The sequence below is a fragment of the Notolepis coatsorum genome (genome assembly GCF_963971535.1).
Source record: "Notolepis coatsorum genome assembly, chromosome: 4".
NCBI lineage: Eukaryota > Metazoa > Chordata > Actinopteri > Aulopiformes > Paralepididae > Notolepis > Notolepis coatsorum.
The window spans coordinates 60,394,659-60,421,163 of NC_140168.1; the positions used below are offsets into that span (position 1 = coordinate 60,394,659).

At 43.7% G+C, this 26,505-nt stretch overlaps 2 protein-coding genes across 2 annotated transcripts in view; both read right to left on the minus strand.

Moving 5' to 3' along the window:
* The window catches only part of eepd1 (endonuclease/exonuclease/phosphatase family domain containing 1), a 68,799-nt gene that overhangs the window by 13,771 nt on the left and 28,523 nt on the right, over nt 1-26,505 (minus strand). The window contains exons 3-4 of the mRNA XM_084313142.1: nt 6,203-6,313; nt 522-656 (exon numbers count right to left, since the gene is read on the minus strand). Of these exons, the coding sequence (XP_084169268.1) occupies nt 522-656; nt 6,203-6,313 (246 nt within the window). The remainder of the gene's footprint in view (nt 1-521; nt 657-6,202; nt 6,314-26,505) is intronic.
* LOC311227565 (reticulon-1-A-like) lies at nt 14,475-15,107 on the minus strand (the record flags this gene model as incomplete). The annotated part of the gene is made up of 1 exon (XM_084313286.1): nt 14,475-15,107. The coding sequence occupies one exon, from the start codon at nt 15,105-15,107 to the stop codon at nt 14,475-14,477; it is 633 nt and encodes a 210-aa protein (XP_084169412.1).

Here is a 26,505-nt window from a genome sequence, read left to right on the forward strand (position 1 = left end):
ATTTTTCGGGCCTTTTACTAGTAATAAATAGGCATGCACTGATGCAGGTACTGGTAACAGATACAATATATAGATCACAGGGGCTATAACAGGCTATACTAGGCGATGACAGACCATAATTGGTATGGGGAGAATTAGCCCCAATACTAAGATGGAATATAGAGTAAAAGAGTCAAATATAATGAGTCAGAACTTTAAGCAAAGCAACTTGATTTTCTACATTTAGAGATTTTAGATGTCTTGGGAGGGAAAAAAAGGATTATATCTCAATATAAAATTTTCTCCAATGACTCCAAACTAATAGTCTATACCGTTCAGTAAAAGTAATTGATTGAATCGGTACGCAGTAATACCTAGTTTTATTATAACTAGTACCAGCAATGCAAAAGTGGTATCGGGGCACCACTAGTAATACAAAAAAAATACATAAATTTTTTTGGGAGCTAGTAGTATGGTATACTAAAAACACCCTCTAAAATCTAAATAGTACACAGTATTACAGTACTTCCATGGTGACTTACAAAGAAGCGGGCCAGGTAGGGCCGCGGGCAGGCATGGTTCCCGTTGCCGTTGACGACCGGGCTCTCCAGCAGAGCGACCTCCTTCAGGTCAATTCCACAGGAACTGTCCCACAGGAAGCCAGAATAGCTCGCTCCCTGACAACACAGAACCCTGGGAAATTAGTCCCTGACAACACAGAACCCTGGGGAATAAGGGTGCATCTTCTTCCAACAGATCCATAACACCCAGCCCAACAATCACCTCCCATCTTTATAGTAGTTCTGTGACTGTCTATAATTAAAAAAATATTATAAAAAAGTATTATATATATTAGGGCTGTCAAAGTTAATGCTTTAACTTGAGATTAATTAAAATTATTTAAAGCGTTAAAAAAATTCCATCTAGATTAATCTATGGAGTGAAACATTTTCAACGTTCTGAACTTTCAGCAGTATCTTTGCTTGTTCTTTTTTTGCATTGACTCATGCACCTTTTTGAAAATCATCTGACATGAAGATGGAACACATTTGTGTTGTATTATGATTTATATTACTGGTAGTTCATACAAGACATTATCGTCCTCTAAGCCAATCTGCACTTTAACATAGGCCTGGGTTGTTTTTAGTTCTGTTAGCGCCGCGGATATAAGAAAGAGGTCTTTAAAGCTTGAGTCAATGTTGATGGTTTTGTTGAACATTTGTATTTCACAGGAGAGAAGCTGTATTCAAAGATCAAAGAAAGCTATTAAAATAGTATTTGAATCTAAATATACTTTCTTTGTGTTGATTCTACATTATTTCCATGATTTCTCTTACAAGCTTCGGTCTTAAGTAGAAAAATGCAATTTTTTATCTAGATCAATCTAGATTAATTACAGAAAATTGTGAGATTAATTAGTTACTTTTTTTTTGTATCTATTGACAGCACTATATATATATATATATATATATATATATATATATATATATATATATATATATATATATATATATATATAGCCTACAAATGTGAATATTTTATTCTCATGTTGAGATAAACTTCGACTTTAGCCTACTTTATTGCAAATAATTATTACTTACTGATGATTACTCAGTTTACTGGCGTACATAGTTTGCCTCATCTCAACCCACTAAAACAGTCCTCGATACCGCACACTGACCTAACCTGACCTACATAAATAGCCTCAATTACCTTCTGCCTAGGAGAGAATATCACATGCTTGACCACACGCTGTGGGGGTTTCAACTGTAGTGGGTAAAGTACCAAAGAAGTTCCTCATCAAGTTCACAACGGAACCGTGTCTGAATGCTGAAGAGCCCCATCTGTTCAAGTTCAAGTCATGTAATGAAATGTTTTATTTTCACTAAACCCAAAAAAAAGGGGATTGCCACCCATTTAAAGAATTCACATGTGTTCTTCCCGTGCCCCGGGACAGTTCAGTCAGCATTTGCGAACACGCGCCACTCCTAAAGCTAGAAAATCAATGAGAGCACTTACACTCAAATTAGGTTTATATTCTAGTATCGCTTGCCTCATAAACTCAGAGCCCCATCCGGTGTCTAATGTCCAATGGAGCAGCGCCATATTCTACATCCCAGTTACATCACTGATTAGAGGGTTCTCTCTCTTTTAGGAGCGAGTGGTGCGTGTTCATGAATACCGACTGCCCCGGGGCGCAGGAAGAACATTGCGTGAATTCTTAAAATGGGTGGCATTACCTTTTAAAAGGTCTTCCTAACCATTACTGAATGGAAACATCAGTGATTTATCACTAAGGGAACATAAGTTACATGACATCTCCCCTGAGCTGTGAGTGCTGCTCTGGGCCTATAGGGGACCACACACCAGGGTGCTGCTCTGGGCCTATAGGGGACCACACACCAGGGTGCTGCTCTGGGGCTAGAGAGACCACACACCAGGGTGCTGCTCTGGGCCTAGAGGGGACCACACACCAGGGTGCTGCTCTGGGGCTAGAGAGACCACACACCAGGGTGCTGCTCTGGGCCTAGAGGGGACCACACACCAGGGTGCTGCTCTGGGGCTAGAGGGGACCACACACCAGGCTGCTCTGGGCCTAGAGAGGACCACACACCAGGGTGCTGCTCTGGGGCTAGAGGGGACCACACACCAGGGTGCTGCTCTGGACCTAGAGGGGACCACACACCAGGCTGCTCTGGGCCTAGAGGGGACCACACACCAGGCTGCTGCTCTGGGCCTAGAGGGGACCACACACCAGGCTGCTGCTCTGGGCCTAGAGGGGACCACATACCAGGGTGCTGCTCTGGGCCTAGAGGGGACCACACACCAGGCTGCTCTGGGCCTAGAGGGGACAACACACCAGGGTGCTGCTCTGGGCCTAGAGGGGACCACACACCAGGGTGCTGCTCTGGGGCTAGAGGGGACCACACACACCAGGCTGCTCTGGGCCTAGAGGGGACCACACACACCAGGCTGCTCTGGGCCTAGAGGGGACCACACACACCAGGCTGCTCTGGGGCTAGAGGGGACCACACACCAGGCTGCTCTGGGGCTAGAGGGGACCACACACCAGGGTGCTGCTCTGGGCCTAGAGGGGACCACACACCAGGCTGCTCTGGGCCTAGAGGGGACCACACACCAGGCTGCTCTGGGGCTAGAGGGGACCACACACCAGGCTGCTCTGGGCCTAGAGGGGACCACACACCAGGCTGCTCTGGGCCTAGGAGGGGACCACACACCAGGGTGCTGCTCTGGGCCTAGAGGGGACCACACACCAGGCTGCTCTGGGCCTAGAGGGGACCACACACCAGGGTGCTGCTCTGGGCCTAGAGGGGACCACACACCAGGCTGCTCTGGGCCTAGAGGGGACCACACACCGGGGTAAGAAGAACCAGGACGAGACACCCACAGTTGGACTGCAGTAACAACAGTGTGTTAACAGATGGCCTAGTTTGATACATAGATAAGAGAAGGGCAGCTAACGAGGACATTGCAGTGAAGCCCCAGATAACAAACTCTCTCACGCTTCCCTGGAAAGTAGTCCAGTACTTTTACTCAAGTACTAGACTTCAGTACAAAATTTCCATGACTGGGTCACTTCACATTTATTTCTACTCTACTTCTTTGAGTAAAGCCTGCTAACTAATATATTTGAGTATTACTGGGCCGCTTTCCACTTTAACATAATCTTTAAAAGTCAGTGTATCGAGGACTCTAACCAGCATCGAAATACAGGAGACCGACATATGGAACGTTCACCCCTATTACTTTTGATGCTTTTAGTAGTATTTTACTGAAGTAAAGGATTTGTTTACGTTTGCCATCACTGCACTGGAAAGCCTGTATACGTGGATTCACATACAGTATAGCAATCGCACACTGGCTTTTCCTTAAGCTGCAATGGCCTCACATAAATCACTGTCAGCTAAATGCTGGTCCACCAGCTACCAAAGAATCAGGATTCAAACAAGAGGCAAAGCACAGGCAGGCATACACACTCACACACACACACACACACACACACACGCACTCTAAAAGTAATCAAATCAAACTCTGATCCAATTCTCCGGCAAGGAGAATAATAGACCCATTCCGGAGCACCTCGACAATAACACAACATGCCGGTTAACTGCAGAGTCTGTCTGGACAGGCGAGAAGCCCCAAACCCCCCCCCCCCCCCCCCCCCCCCCCCCAACCTCCAATGTACAGCCCCACCCACCCAACCCCACCCCACCTACCCAACCTCCTCCAATGTACAGTTTCTATGTCAAATGTATACACTCTTTTTCTGGACATTTTTGTATCACAAACAGTACTGTATTTGCAAATCTGGTATGTCATAAATGTATAGATGTAGCAGTACTGTCTATCTGTATGTCGTGTGTGTCAGTCATATGATGAATTGAAAATGGGGGACCCTGATGTAAACAAGACGAAAGACTTTCTCTGGTCTGCATCCCCTTAACAATTGTATGTATTGAGCTGTACTGTACTGTACCCATTCTGCAATCTGTTAATAAACTTTTCAATCAATCAATCAAACCTCAAGATACCCAGCCGTCCATCTCACGTGACGGAAGTCACAGCCACGGAGACGTGGCTAAGCCAAGCTCAAGTCCGCAATCAAGGCTGCATCTGCCTGTTGCCGGCTTCTGCTTGTGACATAAACAGCACTATCTCTCCCATTCTCCGCAGTCTAGCGTGTCTTCCTGATATTTGGATAGACATCATTGAGAAAAGAAAACGATCCTCTTATGGGTCTGTGTAAATAAGTCAAAGCCGGGGGCTTATTCTCAATGTCTGGAGTGAGTCTCTGTTGCCCTTGGGAGGAAAGGGCACACTGTACAGTACACACCATCTCTCCGGTAGGCTTTGTAGAGGTAACAAGGTTTGCCCACTCATGAGTCGTAAAGGCCTGGGTTTCTCTCTGCGACCTTAAGACGGTTGGTCTAGTGTGGTGGCTCTCCAGGCCGCGGACCCCGTTTGATTACATTTAGTCTCGGGGGACACGCCCTCCCCCATCGGAGAAGATATTTGTTTTCAGATATGACTTAGTACAGAAAACTGTCTATACTGTAAGAGGGGAGATAACAGAGTCACTCCCTCACACTGGATGTTAGGACTGGGTCATTCATAACATTTAGTATATGTATAATATATAAATTACGATTTTGGCTTCCAACAATTAACATAATTTAACTTTAGCCCAGGTGATATTATGTTTAAGCTAGGTCATGTTTTTGAGCCAGGTCATGTTTTTGTTTTTCCAGTTGAATTATATTTAAAGTTCAAAGAAATCCACTTTCTCAAAGGTTCAATAAATGAATAGTAATTGTGTTAAATAATCGTGATCTCAATATTGACCAAAATAACCGTGATTATGATTTTTTTCCATAATCGAGCAGCCCTACTGTAGGGCAAGTAGGGCAATTTTTTTTGCTCTTATGTCATACTCAGGTTGAGTTCCTTTCCACCCTGTTCCCACCGTGTGATTATGGTCAGTTTTCTCATTGGGCTGACCTGTAGTGCAGTGGTTTTCAACCTTTTTTGTCACATTTCTGGGGACCCACTGGAACTCCTTCAAGGACCCCTGTTTGAGAACCACTGTTCTAGTGAATGAAGTAGTGAAATTAAACCAGTGCTCATGTTCTCCGGGGACCACCTAGTGACCTGGTTCCCTCGTCGAAAACCATCGGTCTCGTGTGTATGTGCGTTTGAGAGTGAGTGAGTGAGTGAGTGAGTGAGTGAGTGAGTGAGTGAGTGAGTGAGTGAGTGAGTGAGTGAGTGAGTGAGTGAGTGAGTGAGTGAGAGAGAGAGAAACACTAGGAGTGTAAAAGAGGATATTGGCACTATATAGTAATTAAACAGTAATCTAGAACTATTTTATTGCACTGTAAAAAAAACTGATTTTATATGTCTGCACTTTATGTGCTCATTTCATGTCTATTCTATTCTACTACTTATTGCACTGCACTATTTTACTCTTTCTATTCCATCTTACTCTTTTTATTATTGTCTATTTTAAAAACTGAATCAAACCATAAACAAGGTTTGTTGGGATGTTAGATGCTAATGTGAATAACTGATTTTACATGTCTGCACTTTATGTGCTCATTTTATGCCTGTCTTCTTTCTGTTGTGAAGCACTTTGAGCTGCAGTTTCTGTATGAAAGGTGCTATACAAATAAAGTTGTATTATTATTATCCGACATGGCTGTAGTACCTTGCTCGAGTGTCCCGTGGGCTTCTCGGACACGACGCTCTTCCACAGCCCCCGCGGACCCTTCCACTTGCGGACGCTGGCCAGCGTGCCTTGATTCAACTCCACACAGAACTGGATAACACAGGAAAAAAGGGAACAATGTCATATATGTAAACGACAAGTGTTACGGCACAGTGGACATAATGCTGCACGGGACTTCGTGTGCGCGTCATTTGGCCCATATGAATGACTTATGGAATTCACAGTGGATCACAGGATAGGAATTTCTTGTATTTGTTTTTTATGAACCACAACTGAGAAAGAGAGGGGAGAGGGGAGAGGGAGAGAGATAGAGAGATAGAGAGATAGAGAGATAGAGAGATAGAGAGATAGAGAGATAGAGAGATAGAGAGATAGAGAGATAGAGAGATAGAGAGATAGAGAGATAGAGAGATAGAGAGATAGAGAGATAGAGAGATAGAGAGAGAGAGAGAGAGAGAGAGAGAGAGAGAGAGAGAGAGAGAGAGAGAGAAGAGAAAGGGAGAAAGGGAGAAAGGGAGAAAGAGAGAAAGAGAGAAAGAGAGAAAGAGAGAAAGAGGGGAGAGAGAGAGAGAGAGAGAGAAAGAGAAAGAGAAAGAGAAAGAGAAAGAGAAAGAGAAAGAGAAAGAGAAAGAGAAAGAGAAAGAGAAAGAGAAAGAGAAAGAGAAAGAGAAAGAGAAGAGAGAAAGAGAGAGAGATTGATGTGCTTAAAATGAAACAATACTAGAACCATATTACTGGGCTCGTGGGTTAACTTGTCCGAGCAAGACCTTAAAGTGAGGAAGGCACTTGCGTGGGTGGCTTTGAGCGGCATGACCAGTGTGTGGAAATCCAACCTCTCCCGTCAAATCAAGCTCAACTTCTTTCATGCAACAGTTGAGTCTGTCCTTCTGTATGGCAGTGAATGCTGGACCATGAAGCCCACCCTGCAGAAGTCCCTGGATGGGTGCTACACCAGAATGATGCGTGTGGTGCTTAACATCAACAGGGATGACCATGTCGCTAATGCAAACTTGAGCGAGAAAGTTGCAGTCAGGAGAACGAGGCTGGCAGGTCACTGCCAGACACACAATGAGCTGCCAACCTGAAAACTTGTGCTGTGGGAGCCAACACACGGGCATCGATCATGAGGACGACCCACATTATGTATGTGGAAGTACTCAGGAGAGATGCGGGAGCAGAAAGCACCGGCGAGCTAGCCAGATGCATGGAGGATCTGGATGACTGGAAGCACAGATGGAGGGCCCGTCCGAGGACGACCTAGATAGACGCAATATAACTGCTGCTGGTCAAGCTACTACAAAGGGTTTTAAACTACACTGAAAGGAAATCCCTTTATACTTTAAAATGGAATTGCAATATTTGCAAAAATTACATATGAAAATAGATACAATTATTAAAAAAGTATTATATATATATACACACAATATACAAATAAGATGATGTTTTGTCCACATGGTGCAGCCCCCCTATGGGATTTAGACTTCTATCCTCCCTCCCTCTCTCTCTCGTTTCGGTCAACCGGTTTGTTTACCTCAAGGCCAATTCGTCATTTCCGCTCCCTAATTTCCCCCTCTACCCTACAGTACCTCCCTTTGGTGTTGGAAGCGCTCCCCGTCCATTAAAACTTGTTTTGCTGATCGTGTTTATTGTCTTGGCCCCCGCGGAACAATACAAAGTTCATTGAACTCAAGCACTGAGTTCAATGAACTCAAGTAACCGTAACATTCTCTCAGAGGAAAATGCACCAGAAAAAGAGGAAACGTGTGGCGCAATGTCTCTCAGCAAGGCGCACGCTCGGGAGCCGGGTCAGCGACTCAGCACCATGTCGGAATGGGAGACGTTTTTCGGAGAGGGGGGGAACTCGGCCAATGTGCCGGGAATTCTGCGTGGATCACATTCCCGTCGAGGTTGACCTGCTACCGGGTCTATAATTAAACCACAGAGGAAGATGCTACCGGGTCTATAATTAAACCACAGAGGAAGAGCCTCCCTGGGGGACGCTAGAGGGGAGGGGAGTTGGAGGAACCCCCACCTGCACGTACACGCGATAGGTACGGCGTCTCACCACTAGGAGTGCCCCGCCGTGAAATGACACCAATTAACCATTTCGGCAGCGCTATTAAATCAATCCCGCCGTCGGCTCAGGGTTCACACCGCATGAGGCCGTGTAGTGAAGCAGGTACAGTAATAAATACACTCACCTGCCCACAACATTAACGTCCAGTCCGACCCCAGACGACACCGTCAATTAAAAACGATTCCGTTTCAAAACCAGCCAGGGGTGGGGCGGAGTGGGGGTCATGTTACAAAAACCCAATAGGAATTACTTTCATTACCGCTCGATCCTTTGAGGAGAATGGACTTGTAAGGGATATGACGACGAGTCACTTGCCAATAGTGCTTTGACGGAAAACAAACACGTCCATAATTCAGCTGCGTGGCGACCAGAGTGCGGGCGCAGCAGCTGGCAGCGTGGCCCCGGCGAGCCTCCCGGGGGCCCAAATCACCTGGCAGCACGAGAGAGAGAGAGAGAGAGAGAGCGAAAGCGAGAGAGAGAGGGACTCTTCCGATAAGGTCTGGACGACTGGCACCGACCCACTCGGGTACGGGAAAGAACTTTCCAGTATATTCATCAGAGCCGTCCGGCCAACTAGGCACATCAGCCGATGCTTTTAGGCCCCCCACCTTCCTAAATTGGGCCCCTGACCACAATACAATTTTCTTTGAAAGATAACATTTTTCTTTTTTAAATCTCAGTATGACTGCCGAATTAGTAGTGGGATTATTTAATCAAGGCCCTCTTGATTATTTAATTGGTCAAAGGGAGGTCAGTCAGCCAATCGGAGGACCCCTTGAAACATAATTTCAACAGAATGACAAAATGTGTGAAGCGCTTTGCATAAGTTGTAAAGCACTTTGGATGTAAGCGCTATACAAATGCAGTCCATTTATGTCTCATTGATCGGTACAAGTGCTTAGCCAATCAAATATTCATGTCTGGAGTGAAGTCTTTTTCAAACTAAAAGGCTGAGAATGTAGGAAATACTAAAGTTAACCAAAAATATACTTTTAATATAAATAGTCAAATGTAAGTAGGACATTTTTCTTAGCCAAACATTTAATTATAAAATTTAAGTAATCAGTGTTAATCAAGAGACAAGGGGGCATAAAATGCGGAACATGGTCGCTATGAGGGTCGACGGTCCACTCTATTGGTTAAAGTTGCTTACTCGTGCGTAGTACGCTCATTGATGAAGAAAAATAATGTCCACAGCCGCTCCGGAGTAAAACAAAGATATCCAAATGGTTTATTTCTCTTCCACAGCGAAGTCTTTCTTTACAGAAGTGATCCTAAAGCTATTTTCCTAAACTAAAACTTGTTTGACTGTTTACTGCCACGAAATATTCACGTCACTACTACAAGGTAAGAAAACTGTATTTTCCCAGTCTCCAAAATCACAGCAAACTCGACACCTGAAAGCCGTAAATCAACTTGCCGGCTCTTTCCACAGCAAAACGGTAGGCAAGGCACCCTGGTCTAGAAATGCAGGTTTCAATCTATGTTGTTTAGTCTATCTGTTCAGTACTGCTCAGCACAGTTTCAAGATGCACAATGAGATCTTCTTCTTCTTCTTGTGAATTTCCGGCAATGTAAACGCAACGTGGCGTATTACTGCCCTCCTCAGTTCTTATACTTACACAATTTTCTGGGAAACCAGCCCAGTCAACATCCCCCCCGGAGCTAGACAAGAACACATACCCCCCTCGTCTCCCCACATGCACCGGGCCCAGGGAACGACCGGTCCGCCAGCCCAGCCCAGCCCCATCACCGGAAGCGGGGCAGACATCCAGCCCAGCCCACCACAGCCAGGAAACACACCCCAAACACAATCAAAACACAACTCCCAAACGCCCCTGCCAACACGCCGCAACCCGCGCATCGACCACGCCCCCCCCAGCCACACGAATGTTCTAGAATGTTTGATTATGACAAATAAGACGGTTGAATGACTATCTAAATCCAATCAATATTCCTAATGCCGTTTCAATGTAAGGTAATAAAAATCCTCCTGAGGCAAGGATAGCGCTTAATTTGTTGCACAGGGACACAGCCTCCTCTTCTGAACGAACTGACTTGAGGCAGTCATCAACATAGAAGTTGTGCAGCACTGTGTCGACCCCTGCAGGGCTGTACTGTATTCTGTTGTCTTGTGCACACTTTTGTAGGGCGAAGCTGGCACAACTAGGAGATGAGGTGGCACCGAATATGTGTACTCTCATTCTGTACTCTATTAGGTCTTGGCTAATGTTACCGGAAGGTCACCAGAGAAACCGGAGAAGGTCAGCACCCTCGACCGGCACCCTGACTTGGTGGAACATGGCCTCCACATCTGCCATGACAGCCACCTCCTCTTGCCTGAATCTAGTGACGACACCCAGGAGAGTACTCGTTAGATCCGGCCCCTGTAGCAGCTGGTTGTTCAAGGTGGTGCCTTGGAATGATGGCCCACAGTCGAACACCACGAAGATCTTCTTGGCATGGTACACGCCATGGTGAAGGCAAGTACCAAACTTTTCCATCGCTGCGGCTGAGCTCCTCACTGGGAACCTTGACTGCGTACTGTAGCCCTTTGAGATCCAGTCGTCAACGAACACTGAGTAATCAGCGTGGAACTGGGGATTCTTCGTGAACCTCCTCTTTAAGTTGAGAGCTCGCTGTTCAGCTACTCTTCTGTTGTTCGGCATCTTGAAGACTGCGTTCCTCACTGGTAGGCCGATGCTGTAGTGTCCCTCTGTAAGTTTCACGGACTGTGAGACCAGTTCCAGAAACTGGATGTCATCCCTCGACTTCTCAAGCCGGTCGTCTTGACACTCTGGGAAGTCGTTCTTGAACTGTTGACTCCAAAGTTCATCTAGCGTGGCCACGGATGTGCGGTTGGACGTGACTTGTACGAGTCCACTGGTAGTTTCATGGCCATTTTCTCCTCTGAGGGGGCCATTGACAATCCAGCCCAATCGCGTTTACCACGTACGGCCCTTCTTCCACGCTGGGTACCACCTGACATGGTTCCATTGCCTTGGGTACGTCAGTCCCGATGAGAAGGCATATCTCCGCCTGGATCTTCAAGATTTGCACTTCACTGAGATGGGGCCACTTATCGACTTCCTCTTGCAGTGGGATGTTCCGTTTACGAGCAGGTATTGACTTCTGAGAGAAGGTGTTGGGTAGCTCTAGGAAGTTGTCACTATCCAAGCTACAGACTTCTAAACCAGACACCATCTGGGTGCTCACGACCTGCTCGCCTCCCATGGTCTTTAGCAGCCGGTGACGTTAAGCGCTGCCATTAACTTCTATGCAGAAAGTGACGTTGCTGCCTGGGTTGAGGAACACGTAGGTAGCCACCATCTTGTTGCCTTTCTTGGCTTTGATGTGGACCGGAACGATAGCCAAGATGCTTTCGACGTTGCCAGCCCCAGTAGCGCTGCAGGTCCTTGTTTCTGCATTGATGCATCCACTGACCATAGAACTGGCTTCGCCTTCTTCTTCCCCGCCCCCGTGCTTATTTTCTTTGGGCGCATCATCTGATGTCTCCTTCTTGTGCCTTGCTTCATCATAGGCAGCTTTGTTCTTAATATATAGAATTGTAGGGTGGGTAAGCTGGCAGACTTGGCAGCTCATCTTTTCTTGGCAGGCCTTGCTCATGTGACCCCGTTTCAGACAGCTGAAACATAGGCCTTTACTCTTGAGAAAATCTCTCTTCTCCTTGTGAAGAGACTTCTTCATCTTTTTGCATTGCTCCATGGCATGCTGTTCTCCTTGGCAGAAGAGGCAAGGGTTGGAGAAGGCACAGAGTGTATCCCCCTTGGTCCTTGCTTTAGTCTCTGCCGGGTTCTGGACTGCTGTAGCAGCTGTTGTGAAGCTTCCACGAGCGCCGCTCTTTCTGGATGTCTTCTCATCTTTGTGAGCCTTAGCTTGGCTCTTGTTTCCATCTGTGATGTTGCCGAAGAGAGGGTGTAGGGCTTCTTTGGCTTGTAGGTTGACAAAGTCGGCAAGGTCGCTGAACTTGGCGCTACGATGATCTTTCTATAGAAGAGCATAGGCTTTGCTTCTCCACCGCTCTCTGCTTGTACGGAAGCTTGGCTGTGATGGCACGCATCCAGTGAGATAGAGGCCAAAGGAGTGGAGCGCCTCTCCGTCATCGGACTTGATAGTAGGCCAGTTCAATGCCTTGTCTATATACGCCATTGAGATCTTGTATCCATTTTCAAAATGTTCTCAAGAGCCTCCTTGCCTCGCTCTGGTTCCATGTGAAGACAACTTCTTATCAGTTCTCTTGGCTGTCCATCCGTGTACTGCTCCATGAAGTACAGCCGGTCTCTGTTACTATCTGTCTTGTCCTCCACTCAGTGTTCAAAGGCCCTGATGAATAGCCTGTACTCCATAGAGTCTCCCTTGAATATAGGAATCTGTTGAGGGGGCAGAGTAGCAAGGTTTTGTTGCTTCACTAGGAAATCCACGATGGCTCGTGTGGACTCTTGTTTTTTCTGTGTAGCACCGCCAGGTGCACTGGAGCTGCTACTGTAAGCAGGTTCTCTATTCATCGCTACGGCCTGGGGAGTAGGCGTAGCCTGTTCGTGAGCTTGTGATTCGAAGGGCTTCTTTTTCTCTATGTAAGAGTTCATTCCATCCCTACGGGACACTCTGAATGAGGATCGCTGGACCTTGTACTCTTTCAGTACTCTGCACTTAGCCTCTGAGGCAGCTAAAGCAGTCTGGACCTGTAACTCATCTCTCTCTGCCCTTAGCTTAGCCTCCTGTTCATTGAGTTGTCGTTTTTGTTTTAGAGCAGAAGCCTGGGCTAGCAACTCAGCCCTCTCTAATTCAGCTTTCAGACGCACGCTTGCAGATGATGTTCTGGAAAGTGTAGTGGATGGTGCTCTAAACCTTTCTTTTTTAAGACGATGGTTGTACTGTCTTCATCTTGGTACTTCCTAGACTCAGCTATACGCTGATGCACCGCTTTCATCCATGCGTCAGCCTTTACTGTGAAGTTGTAAAATGTGTCAGCCTTCGGCGTGAGCCATAGATCCTGATCGGTCTTCATCTCCTCTTCTGATGTCTTGCTTAGTAACACCTGGACTGAAGTATTAAGCTCATAGAACTCTCCAAATAGCTTGTTGAATTCTACCAATTTTGCCTGTACAACTTCCAAGTTACCATTGTCGTCCTCATCCATTAATTGATTCATCTGATTCATGTGACCAGTTAGCTGACATAGCTTAGCTCTCCTCTTATTGATGGCATGACGGACATTTTCCTCATAGGCCTTTTGTGTCATTTTAACCTTCCTAGGCTGCAACATTTGTTGTTATCCTTCTTTCAGCGCTCCAGTAGTTCGTGTTGATTCCTTTTTCCTCTTGGAACAGAGTTTTCTTACTATGCAGCTGCAATGAGGTGAAATTACTTAATAAATGTTCATATTTATTTTTCTCGCAAAGGTTCTAGATGTTCCTAGCTAGAAATACTCAGAAGAGATGAAGTGCTATGGTAGCAGCCCCCTGCTGAGAGTCAAAAGACGGCCAGTCGAGGCACGGCACACAAGAGCCACTGACTGAGCTAGAAGCTTTGTGACACTACACAGTCGAGATCAGGAAAACAGTAAAATCATAAATACCACTAACTTAATAAGTATACCAAAAAAAGGTACTGTTGTCCACTAGGGTACCATCCATCCCCGCCCCCTTTACAAAAACAAAGAGAAAAAACGACAAAATATAATAATATAATTATAATAAACTCCAATCGTCTTAACAGCATTGTGGGGAGAAAGAAAACCCAGCTCAAGAAACACTTTTCTCCCAGAATTCATCATGGGTGTCGGGGGATCAAGATTCAATTACGCTTGCGTGAGTTTCAAAGTGTCACACAAAGTAGCATTTCAAAACCTGGCAAAGGGTCATTACGTGAGCAGGCATATATCTCCGAGCTGTTGCAAGAGCAAAAAGCACTGAATAAAAATAAAATAATAAGTACTGGAAACTGAAATCCCAGGGGTAGTTTTTCCAGAGAACACAAAAAAAGGAATTCTGAACTGAAAAAAAAAAGTTTTTTTTATTTCAGCAAATAATAACATTGAGGGTCACACCAGACCCATCCTTTCCTTCTTTCTATCCCCCGTTCCAATAGCCATCCCTCAATCCCCCCCCCCCCCCCCACCTTCTCATGACTTCCACGGTTCTTCACTCCTCCTTAAGCTTTATTCCAGGCACCTTGAATCTTTTCAACGATATCTTTGATCTGGTTGTTCACTAGTCCCACGTAATGGTCAACTTGTACCTGGTTTTTCTCATAGACAATGGGGAGGCTGAACGCTCCAACCAGACTCAGGATAAGTATAGTGAGTCCATTGAAGAAGGCACCAACATAGGTGAGGATCCACAAAAGCACAGCAAACTTGATGGAGTCGACCAGGTCCTCCACCAGGAAGAGGCGCCTCAGGTCACCGAACAGGAGCAGGAGAGCCGCGCCGAACACCACACCCGTGGTCTTAAGATGACGCCAGTACAGGAGATCCACCACCCGTTTGGCATCCATTCTGGACAGGGCCACATTATGAACAGTGTCCTCTGACAGGGCTACCTCCTGATCCAGGAACAGCTTGAATGGGTGTCCCTCGTCCGACTTCTGGATAGCCTGCAGGATGCCCTTGTATATCGTGAAGGGGATGGTGACCGAGAGGAGAGCCAGGCCCACATAGGAACAGACACTGATGATGCTGCACACCGTCAGGGAGAGCAGGAGCAGGAGAGCCGTGCCGAACACCACACCCGTGGTCTTGAGATCACGCCAGTACAGGAGATGCACCACCCGTTTGACATCCATCTTGAGCCTCCGCTAGCATGCAGCACAGCCCTCCACAGCTGAAAGCTGTAAATCAACTTGCCGGCTCTTTCCACAGCAAAACGGTAGGCAAGGCACCCTGGTCTAGAAATGCAGGCTTCAATCTATGTTGTTTAGTCTATCTGTTCAGTACTGCTCTGCACTGTTTCAAGATGCACACTGAGCTCTTCTGAGAGAATTGTTGAATATAGATACACAAATGTTCTAGAATGTTTGATTATGACATCATACTGTGACATCACAAATGTTATAGTATGTTTGATTATGACATCATACTGTGACATCACGAATGTTCTAGAATGTTCTATTATGACAAATAAGACGGTTCAATGACTTTATCTAAATCCAATCAATATTCCTAATGCCAGGGTTGCCCTCTTAGTCCCGGACTATTCGATCTATCATTAGAACCTTTAGCACAATATATAAGACAATCCCAATCCATAGAACCAATTGTAATCAAGGGCACACAACATAAAATTAGTTTATATGCGGACGACGTAATACTGTTCATGCAAAACCCCAACACCACACTGCCCCATCTGCTCAAGTTGATTGAGAACTTTGGAGATTTATCGGGATTAAAGATAAATTGGCCGAAGTCGGCTTTCCTTCCACTTAACGCCCCTGCAAAAAAAGATATAACCCTCCCAGGAGAGATACCGATGGTAAAACATTTTAGATGTTTGGGAGTGGAAATATTCCCCACCATAAGACAAACGGTGAAGCACAATTACACAAAAATCCAAAACAAAATCAAAGACGACCTTGATAGGTGGGCAAAACTTAAAAACTCAGTACAGGCACGGATATCAATAGTTAAGATGGACGTACTACCTAGAATCAACTTCTTCAGCTCAATGCTACCGTTACCCCCTCCAGAGGGTTACTGGAAAAAATTACACTCCTCCACATACAAATTTATTTGGAATAACAAACCACCACGTATAAAAAGATCCACCGCACAGAGAAATAAAGCAGACGGTGGCATGGCATTTCCAGATTTTTTCCACTATTTTAAGGCGTACACATTAAGACCATTGACAACATGGTTTGATCCCCAAGCATTAGTATCCTGGAGAAAATTAGAAGAAAACATAGTAGCCCCACATAGACTAAAGGACGCATACACTAAAATATCAATCAAGCATTGCGAACGGAAATTTTGCCCCATAATTACTCATGCGATCCAGATATGGCGTGAAACACAAAAAAGATATCCTAACCCACATAAATGACACAATCATACTCCCTTATTCAATAACAATGCACTCTTGATTGGAAAACGACCTATAAGATTCCCTATATGGGAAAAGCAAGGCATACACTCATTAGGGGATGTTTTTAACAAACAGGGTTTCTGTAGCTATGAAGAAATACAAAAATGTAATCTCACCAAGTCCACACATCTTTTTTACTTACAGTTATTGTTATGTTTGAAGACTCAGGGTGTTCCATTAACGAAACCAATTGAACACCACAGATACCACAATTTTTTCTATGAAAGAGAGACATCAAGAGGTTTTGTTTCAGATTTGTATCATCAATTACTAACGTCCTCATATGAAACCCTCCACCTAGACTCCGTCTGGAGGAGGGATATACCAGACCTGGAAAGTGATTTTGATTGGCAAGAAGCCTGGGCAAATATTCGACTCTCATCAAGGAACCCGGACCATCAACAAATCAATCTTAACTATATTCACAGGACATACTTGACTCCTATAAGACTGAAAAAATTGGTCTTATACAAGACTCCAAATGCTCCTTATGTACAAATGGGGACGAGGGGACATTTATGCACATGTACTGGGACTGCCCACCAGTTAAGATATTCTGGAAAGAGGTGACCCAGCAACTATCAAATCTCTTAACTTGGAATATACCTGTACACCCCTCTGTACTACTCTGAATGATGTTTTTGAGTGTGCAGTACATCCACAGCTAAAGAGATTGGTTTTATCGGGTATCACAGTGGCTAAAAAGCTGATAGCATCACGATGGTTTCAACCGGAAAAAATTTGCCGAAAGGTCTGGATTATTACATATCTCGATGTGATCTATCAAGAAATATCTACAGCAAGAATTTTGGGTCTCAATTAATCCAAAATGACATTGTGGTTAGAAGTGGTGGAGAAAATAAAAGCTAGCATATAATGGTAATGTCTGGTTAGGAGCGAGGGAAAGTGGATGGATTATCCAATGGGGGGTCCGGAAGGGGGGGGTACGAGCTAGAGCATATGTGTGTAGGTTTTTAGATAACAGGTATTAAGGGTATATCCTATATAAGACAATTAACTAAAATGTGATTTCATTGGATGTGCACTGACAACTAATGCTTGTATATCTTATCGTGTGTTGTCATGTTTGTTTATGTGTTTGTTTAAAAAAATAAAATACAAAAAGAAATATTCCTAATGCCGTTTCAATGTAAGGTAATAAAAATAAACATAAACATTCATATAATACAATAACCTAAATATACAGCTAAGTCCCATTGTATTCTGAAATGTAGACCTAAACAGTGTAGCCAACTAAGCCAATAGAAATAAGGTATAACTCATGAGTGCTTTGGCTCCTATACAGTCGCCATGGAGACACATGTGACATGATGTGACACAACATCTAAGTGATGCAGAGGGGTGCGAACTCTTTCCTTCTTTTTCTATTTTGGTCAAAGTTTATTGAATCATGTTGAAACAAGCTGCGTCACACTGGAACCAGTTCCCGAGACAACGCGTCACTCTGAAGCAGATACAGGAAATACCGTCCATAAATACACGTGGCCCGCGGTTTTGTGATTTTTATTGGCTATAGATCACTATTTTGGTTGATTGGTAAAGTGTTGATAAATGTTTGTGGACCAGACAGGTTTTGCCCTAGGAGGCTGAAATTTGGCATGGAGGTCAAGTGTGCGTGTGCGTATTCATGCCAATTAGCTAAAAGGGGGCGTGGCAATGGGATTGGCCTATCACAAAAAGGTTGCAGCTATTGCAGCAAATTAAGGGCATTTTAAAGAATGAGATGGGAGAATGTCGCTGCTTCACTGCATAATGTGCTGTTATATTTTATGTTTTTAACCTGACCTTCTCTCCCCAGCAACCTCCTGCAGGGCCTCACCTTCCATCCTCTTTCTACCTTTTTACCCTACCCTCCAATCTCCCCCAATCCCATTCAATCTGATTTGCTGCAGCTCAAATGTATCCCCTTGCCCCACTTTGCCTTTTATGTCTTTGTCTGTGTTTTGTGTATTTTTGTATGTTTGTTTTTTGTTTTTGCTGCCATTTTGGCCAGGTCTTGCTCGAAAAAGAGATCTTTGATCTCAAGTGACTACCTGGTCAAATAAAGGTAAAATAAATATTGCAAATTATTTTGCTGCCTGTCTGAAGCTTCCTGCTTCGCTCAGAACCGGGCAAGACCTCTAAATCCAATGAGCAATGAATGTACTAAATCACTAGCAAGTATCTCACACCACTTAATGTCCCAAAATCTGAACTACCCCTTTAAACTCCCTCCCATGTCAGGTGGGTTATATCTTCTAATCTACAGTATGTCAGGTGGGTTCTATCTTCTACAGTATGTCAGGTGGGTTCTATCTTCTACAGTACAGTATGTCAGGTAGGTTCTATCTTCTACAGTATGTCAGGTGGGTTCTATCTTCTACAGTACAGTATGTCAGGTGGGTTCTATCTTCTACAGTATGTCAGGTGGGTTCTATCTTCTACAGTATGTCAGGTGGGTTCTATCTTCTACAGTATGTCAGGTGGGTTCTATCTTCTACACAGTATGTCAGGTGGGTAATATCTTCTAGGTGGGTTCTATCTTCTAATCTACAGTATGTCAGGTGGGTAATATCTTCTACAGTATGTCAGGTGGGTTCTATCTTCTACAGTATGTCAGGTGGGTTCTATCTTCTACACAGTATGTCAGTCGTGCACTTAGGTCCTCCCACCAAAATCTCCTGGTCGTCCCACGGACCCGGTTAATAACCAAAGGTGACCGGTCCTTCCAATTTATGGCCCCTACCCTTTGGAACACCCTCCCCCTCTCTATGCGTTCAATTGACTCCCTATCCACTTTTAAGGAACAGTTGAAAACGTTTTTATTTCAGACAGGCTTTTAATTAATTAATTCCTGGTTGTATACTTTGTTTATTTATTTATAATTGTTGTTTTGTTTTTAGGACTGACATTTATGTTGCACTCATATTTAGTTATTTAATTTACTTATGTTATGCCTATGCTTACGATGTGTCAGAATTGTTTTATGTGTAACTGTTGCTATGTTTTACTTCAGTGATTTTATCTGTGAAAGGTGCTATACAAATAAAGTTTACTCACTCACTCACTCACTCACTCACTCACTCACTCACTTACTTACTTACATCTTCTACAGTATGTCAGGTGGTTATATCATCTACAGTATGTCAGGTGGTTATATCTTCTAATCTACAGTATGTCAGGTGGGTAAGATCTTCTACAGTATGTCAGGTGGTTATATCTTCTACAGTATGTCAGGTGGGTAATATCTTCTACAGTATGTCAGGTGGGTTCTATATTCTAATCTACAGTATGTCAGGTGGGTTATATCTTCTAGGTGGGTTATATCTTCTACAGTATGTCAGGTGGGTTCTATCTTCTACAGTATGTAGGATGACCAGGTGTCCCCCTTTTGGTTGTACTGTCCCACCATTTGACCGAATGTCCCACATATTGAGAGGATGTCCCTCTTTTCAAAGCAAAAAAAAAACATTGGTCTGAAAGTTTGAATATTTAAAACAGATGTTAGGTGGTAACAAGCCGGCTGCCAGTGCCAAGATGAATATGGAGAGATATAATTCTGTATTTAATTTGTATTTATTTTTATTTAACCTTTATCTATTCGGTGAAGACCATGTTATTCTAATAAAAAAGAAATTACATTATCTATCTGTCCCACTTTGTCCCACCAACATCTTTTTGCATCTGGTCACCCTAACAGTATGTCAGGTGGGTTCTATCTTCTACAGTATATGAGGTGGGTTATATTGGAGCTTGGGATTTCACACATGATGATCAAGTCTTTCCCTATTCCAGGCAGGATTCAGGGCCAGACACCACAGATGCACTCAACTGACATTCCCAGAAGGCATGGAGGAGCTGTTCTCAACATAGCATGGATATGTTCGCAGGGAGCCAATGGCAAAGGCCTGATGATCTGCCCCTAAGCTACCAGCGAGCACACACGCACACATATTTCCACACAAAAGCCACATGATACTAAGCTACGTTCGTTTAAGAAAATATAAAAAATACTGCACTGTTAACCAATGTGAGTTCTAATACTGCCAGAATAAACAGAATAGCTCTGCGGGAGTGTGGGAGCGCTTGAAGGGAACTGAGAGCATTAGTGTGGGAGTGTTGGGCTTGAGTGGGCTAGCGTTTCCTTCTGTACAGAACGTTAGAGCCAGAGGCATTTATTATTACCAGAGTTTGGTCAGGTTGCATAGTATGGCTGCTATGTTGTGGCCACTTTATCCTAGTGAGTCATAATCCACTGACACTCTAGAACTCATTCTGAAACCTTGCTGTCCAAACTCCAATAATAAATAGCTCTGGTTATAGCAATTTAATGTGATGGAGGATAGCTGGGCCACAGGCGAGCAAGTGACTGATGATCTGATCGTGTTAAATGTGAAATGTTATCCGTGTGAAGGGTTTAAAGTCAGTCCGAGTATGTATGTGATTTATTTTGTATGCGATTTCTCTCAAGAAAGTACTCATCCTCTACCGTCTTTAACTATGAAATGAACACAACATTCTAACTTACCATCTTTAGACAATTATGTCTGCTATATAGTTATATGGTTCCTAGTCACACTCCTACGCAGAGCTGTCTATGCTTGTACGTCACAGCTTGCTATACATAATACCACAAATCACCAAAAATGAAGTGAGTTTTGCAGTGATTTAGTTATAAGAACAGTAACTTAATGAAACCATACCTTTATGGCTGCGTTCATTATCCTTTCCATGGACACAGTGAATAAACAAGGCTGCACAGACACCGTGTAATTATTAAGTAATTATTCAACTTTTTACCCCCCCCACAAAAAGAAATTTGGTTCTTAACACTTTCAGCGCCAGCCGTTTTATCCATCCTTGTAGTCAATGGGACACGCTTTAAAAGATAGGGATTTTCACTGTGTGTCACGATGTTTGCAGGGCTATATCTCTATATTATAGCTATGGAGACAATACTATACTCATTTGACAGTCACTATCTTTCGGCCAACATGTAAAAAAAATAGTTAATTTTTTCATGTATACGTTCGCGTGTTATCCCGTGGTGAATATTGTATAGTTTCAGAGTGATCCTGGCAAATTCCTGGAAGCTGCGTTATGGAGCGATATGTGCATTTTGCTAAAGGCGTTCGCGTTGCTTGCCTGGACACATTACTATTTCCAAATCAAAAGGTATATAATAGGTATCGTTTCATCATGAATGCATCATACAATGCAACACAGTGTGAAATACGGTTTCAACTGGTAGGCGATACTGCCACCTAGCAGGATTCAGCCGGTATTGCACTCTCGGGGTCTCAGAATGAGTTCCAATGGTAACACCGAGGTCTGTGAGACTGTATAGAATAAAAAATAATAATGAAAGAAAAAAACGATGAAAACGATCGAAAACCCGACTACTAGTTTTTGGCGCTCAGCGGTTGGCGAGATAACCCGACTATTGTCGTGGTTGGCCGTGCAAGTGTTAAGAGACTAGAAAATATGGGGGGAACAATAATACAACATTATTTATTCAATATGTTATGGGAAAATAATACGAGTAAAGGTAGCACCGGTTAGTTTACTTCCTCTTTTGGCAGAGATGTTTGACAGTGGAACGTGCGTGGAACATCATCCAACTCTCTGCATAAGGAGAGCGGTCCTCAGCCTGAAGGAAGTAAATTAAACACTGCTTAGCGATTGGCGGCAAACCGCAGACGGTTCCTTAGTTACAAAGCAAAACAGAAAGAGGAAATAAAAACAGATCTAAACATGGCTCCCAGGCTCCAGTGACTCAGCCTGGAAAAATGTCAAGTGTTGTAAAAAATAAGAAAACCAAGCTGAATTGGTAGTAACTTTTTTCCACAAACCTTTTTGAAAATGGTTGGACGTTACTCGACTTAAGGACATAATGGACATAATGGTGTTGTAATTGTTAGTAGGAAATTCCCAAGTGATGGAACTCTTCACGGAGTGCTTAGAACGCCCATTTCCCTCCATGTTGGAAGAAACAACGGTTGCTATGTGCAAAACAACCATTGCCATGTGTTGATGTATGAGAAATGTATCCACAAAAAAAATTATTATTCTGTGTTTTACTTTTTATTACTCGATCAGTGGATCTGTGAAACAGTAATATCATGCTTTTCCAGTGTTTTACCTACTCTACCACTGCACGTAATTAGGTATTTTCTTTGGAAAGTAGTTACCAATAGTTACAGGCAGCCACGTTGGAAGAAAGAGAACACAAAACATTCTGTGAAAGGCCTCGAATACCTTCAGGGCTGGTTTGGGGTAAACACATATTACTGTAGTTATATGTACTCTGGAATAGGGACAAGGCTCAGCTAATATTGTCTGATCCTTTGCATCCCCTTCATAGTGAGTTTGACAACCTTCCGCCTGGAAGGCGCTATAGAGTTCCCCTAGCCCCCAAACACATATCCAAGACTTTCATTCCACATGCCATTGCTCTGGGCCCAGTTCCCCGTACCTGGCTAACTGAGTTAGCCGGATAATTTCCAGCATAGCCTGACTTAAGCCAGACCTTTCCATTCCCCGACGCTCGATTGTCTAAATCACCATGACAACAGATCAAAAAGTTTGAGCCTGGTCGGGAGCAGGGTTAAATTCAGTTAGCTGGATGAACCATGGCCACGCCCCCGCAAAGAAATGCCAGCTCGCTTCCTGAAATATTTCTCACAGTCTAGATCCCATTATACCATTCTGAATTATGTTTTTGTGCTTCGTTTTCCTAGAGGGGGCTTTTGAAATGTATAATAATAGAACTAAATGCTGATAATAAATCATATTGAGCCTATAGATTTACTTTGTCCTAAATAAAATAATGCACGTCATATACGGCGCTCTGAGTCGCGATACACACTGCATGTGGTTATTTTAATAACGGCACATTGTAAATGTGAATCTTGCGGGGATATTTTTAATGAATGAAACCTATCGGCCGTTTGGCTCTGATTAGTTTCATATATTCTCCGCTGTAGATTTGCTTAACGGAGCGCCCGGATTGTGTTTCATTCAAGCATAAAATTGAAGTGTCTATGCGTGGATTGTGGTTTTTGTGTGATATTGTAACTGGGATTAAAATGTCTGATGAGATGCGCTGTTTGACGGATTTGAGAAATTGAATGAGCCGTTGACGTCACATTAATGCATTTGAGAATAAAGAGATAAAACTTCATTCAAAAGAAAAATATTCGAAACACGGGTTTCTTGTCCATTGATGGATACACAATGAATATATCCCGTCTGCCACAGTGGTCCAACAGCTAGTGCTCAATCCTGTCAACCCGAGTTCGAAACCCCGCGTTTCCAATATAATTTTTTTGGAATATAATATTAATGATTATACGCAAAAGTAGCCTAGTTTTAAGTTAAAATATTATAAATCTACATGCATTGAGGATGTCATTCTTTATATAGCTCTAAACGTGCACCAAAGTATTTACATTGCAAAAAGAAGAAAAAGACTAGAAGGAGGGGGATTCGAACGCGGGTCGTCTGCGTGAAAGGCAAAAGGACAAACCGTCACACCACAGTGCAGATAAGTAAAACATCCACCATACATCAATCAATGGATAAGAGAGCCGTATCCTTATTCTGAAACAGTTGAACTAATTATTTTCGCTAGCAAGATCTCATTTGATTATTCAATCCATAAACCTACTGCCAGCAGGAACGTTTAAAGAAATATAATCTGATTGATTGGGGTAATGAGGGATTTAAAATTAGCCTATAGATTATGCATTTAACTTGTCGGCGAGGCTATTGAGCCGCCTGCAATCTGTTAATAAAGTTTTAAAACAATCAATCAATCAATGCCGTTAGAAGATCAGGATTTCTGTGATCGACACCTGCTGTCTTTTCAACTGAAGCGTCTGCGCGCAATTATCCAGAGTCTCAAGTCTGGTTCGAGTTAACGAGACTGAATCCACCTTCGAGGAACAGGAAAATCCCGGCTTAATCGGGTTAATTGAATCTGGATAATGGGACTCTTGATCGACTTAGTTGAACCAGGTACGGGGAATAGGGCCCTGATGAATTCTCCATCTGTGTTTGTGTTGTTTGTCTATGTATTGGGCTGTTTTGGTGAAGCCAAAGACAAATGTCAAAATAAAAATATCGATGTACTATATCTATCTATCTAATCAATTGTACTCCGTTAGAGAGCTGTGACATATGGTACATGCTAAATGCTACATGTACAGTATGTGTGGGAAAAGACTAGTATACATAGACGCTTTGTTTTCATTCATCACAGCATGTTGACACGTGTCTCTTGGTATCAGCTTTCAGTATTGATACCAATACCTACTTTCAGTCTCTCTCTATTGATTGTTCCGATATCTGATGATAACTGTATTGGTATCAGTGCATAACGAGAGCCATGCTGCCAACTCTCCTGGAAATAATAAGGACATTAAACATTTAGAAGACGGGAAAAAGGTGTCATATAACGTCCGTCCTTCTGATTACGGACACAGTGTAGTCAAATAAAATGCATTCATACTTTATGACTCAAAGGGCTGCATCAAAGAGAAGGAGAGAGAGAGACAGAGAGAGGGAGAGGAGATGGGACAAAAGTGAATAAGAAATGAAAGGAATAAAAGGAGAGAGCATGACAGGACGAGACAGACAGAGGAGTGTATGTGTGTGTGTGGGGGGGGGGGGCAGGGACAGACCGATAGAAACGAGGACAGCAGGAACACCTCCCATCCCTCTCTTGCGCTCTCTCGTTTCTGAGAGTGGCCTGTGCCAGTCCGTTGACCTACTTCTACTTCGCTCTTCTCCCAAGATGGCACCATGTTCCAGATGCCAGTGTTTTCCCTCCCCTCCCCCTTTTCTCGTTTACAACCCACATGGCTCTGGTTGCTGCCAGGGAGCTGTCCAGTGGCGAATATAGAACATTACGTTATGGCACACGCACGCCAAAATATTTAAGTGGGTTTGTTTTCTAACACTAATCCCTATTCGGATGCAATTTTTTCCACAATAACGAATCGTTGCGACGAGGGACCATATACGTCCGTTTTAGGTTGTTAGTTTTCAGGAGGGATGTGAGACAATTCATTGTTTGAAAGATGGGAAATATTGCATACTTCTGGGGTCAGGTATCACTCCAGATATCATGGAATATGCCTGTACAACTTTAAGTAAAAATGTGTCTGAGTTTTTTTTGTCTGAAGGGTTCAATGATTAATATTCTACATCCCGATTCCATCACAGTTTTGTGTCTTCATACCCACAGTCATAAGAGTTTGTTGTGCTACATGTGTATGTATGTACCTTTGCACTAGACACCACAGAACGGACAGAAATAGAGTGAGCATTGTAGAGGCTACCGGATACATCAGACTGGCAAAATGTCAATCACACTGAATGTTGATCACCATACCTCTATTTTGGTCGCGCCGCGAAAACAACTCTGGGAGTAAACAGGGATGAGATGGTGTAAATCTGATGGAGATATAAATCATGCTGAAGACCATCGTTGCCCAGAGATAGTTAGTTTTAAGTCACTTGGGGATTCAAGCGTAATAGTAAATGTCCAGTGCAGGTATAGTAAGGAAATTAGGAAATATCCTACAGCTGACTGGAGAAATAGGCCTGAAAACAGATCAAACCTAACTTTTCACAATGGTGTGAACGTTCAATGGTGGCCAGTGTTGGAAAGGAATTGCTTGACTTAACATGATGCACTAACAGTGTTTCTGTGTACCCCTCCCCCCCCCCCCCCCCCACAGAGGCATGACAGGGGTGGTGCCAACGACTGGGGAACGAACGCGCTGAACTTAACTATTGGTTTTTACGTCGGCTTGTTTCTCGCGGCTAACACTGACATGACATTTTAAGAATTCGAATATTCATGACCGACGCATCGCATAGTCACTTATGTGCCGTCGTTGCCGTGGAAACGGCAGATGCTCAAAGTCATAACATGCGCAACACGTCATCCAACTAGTGCGCAATGAACGAATGAACACGTTCAAAATAACTTCTCTTAAACCACTGTTGCGATTCTGCCTAAAGCCAAGACTCGACAGTGCAAAACACAATCAATGAATCTGTAATCATTTAACTAAAAGGTATGTCCAGGT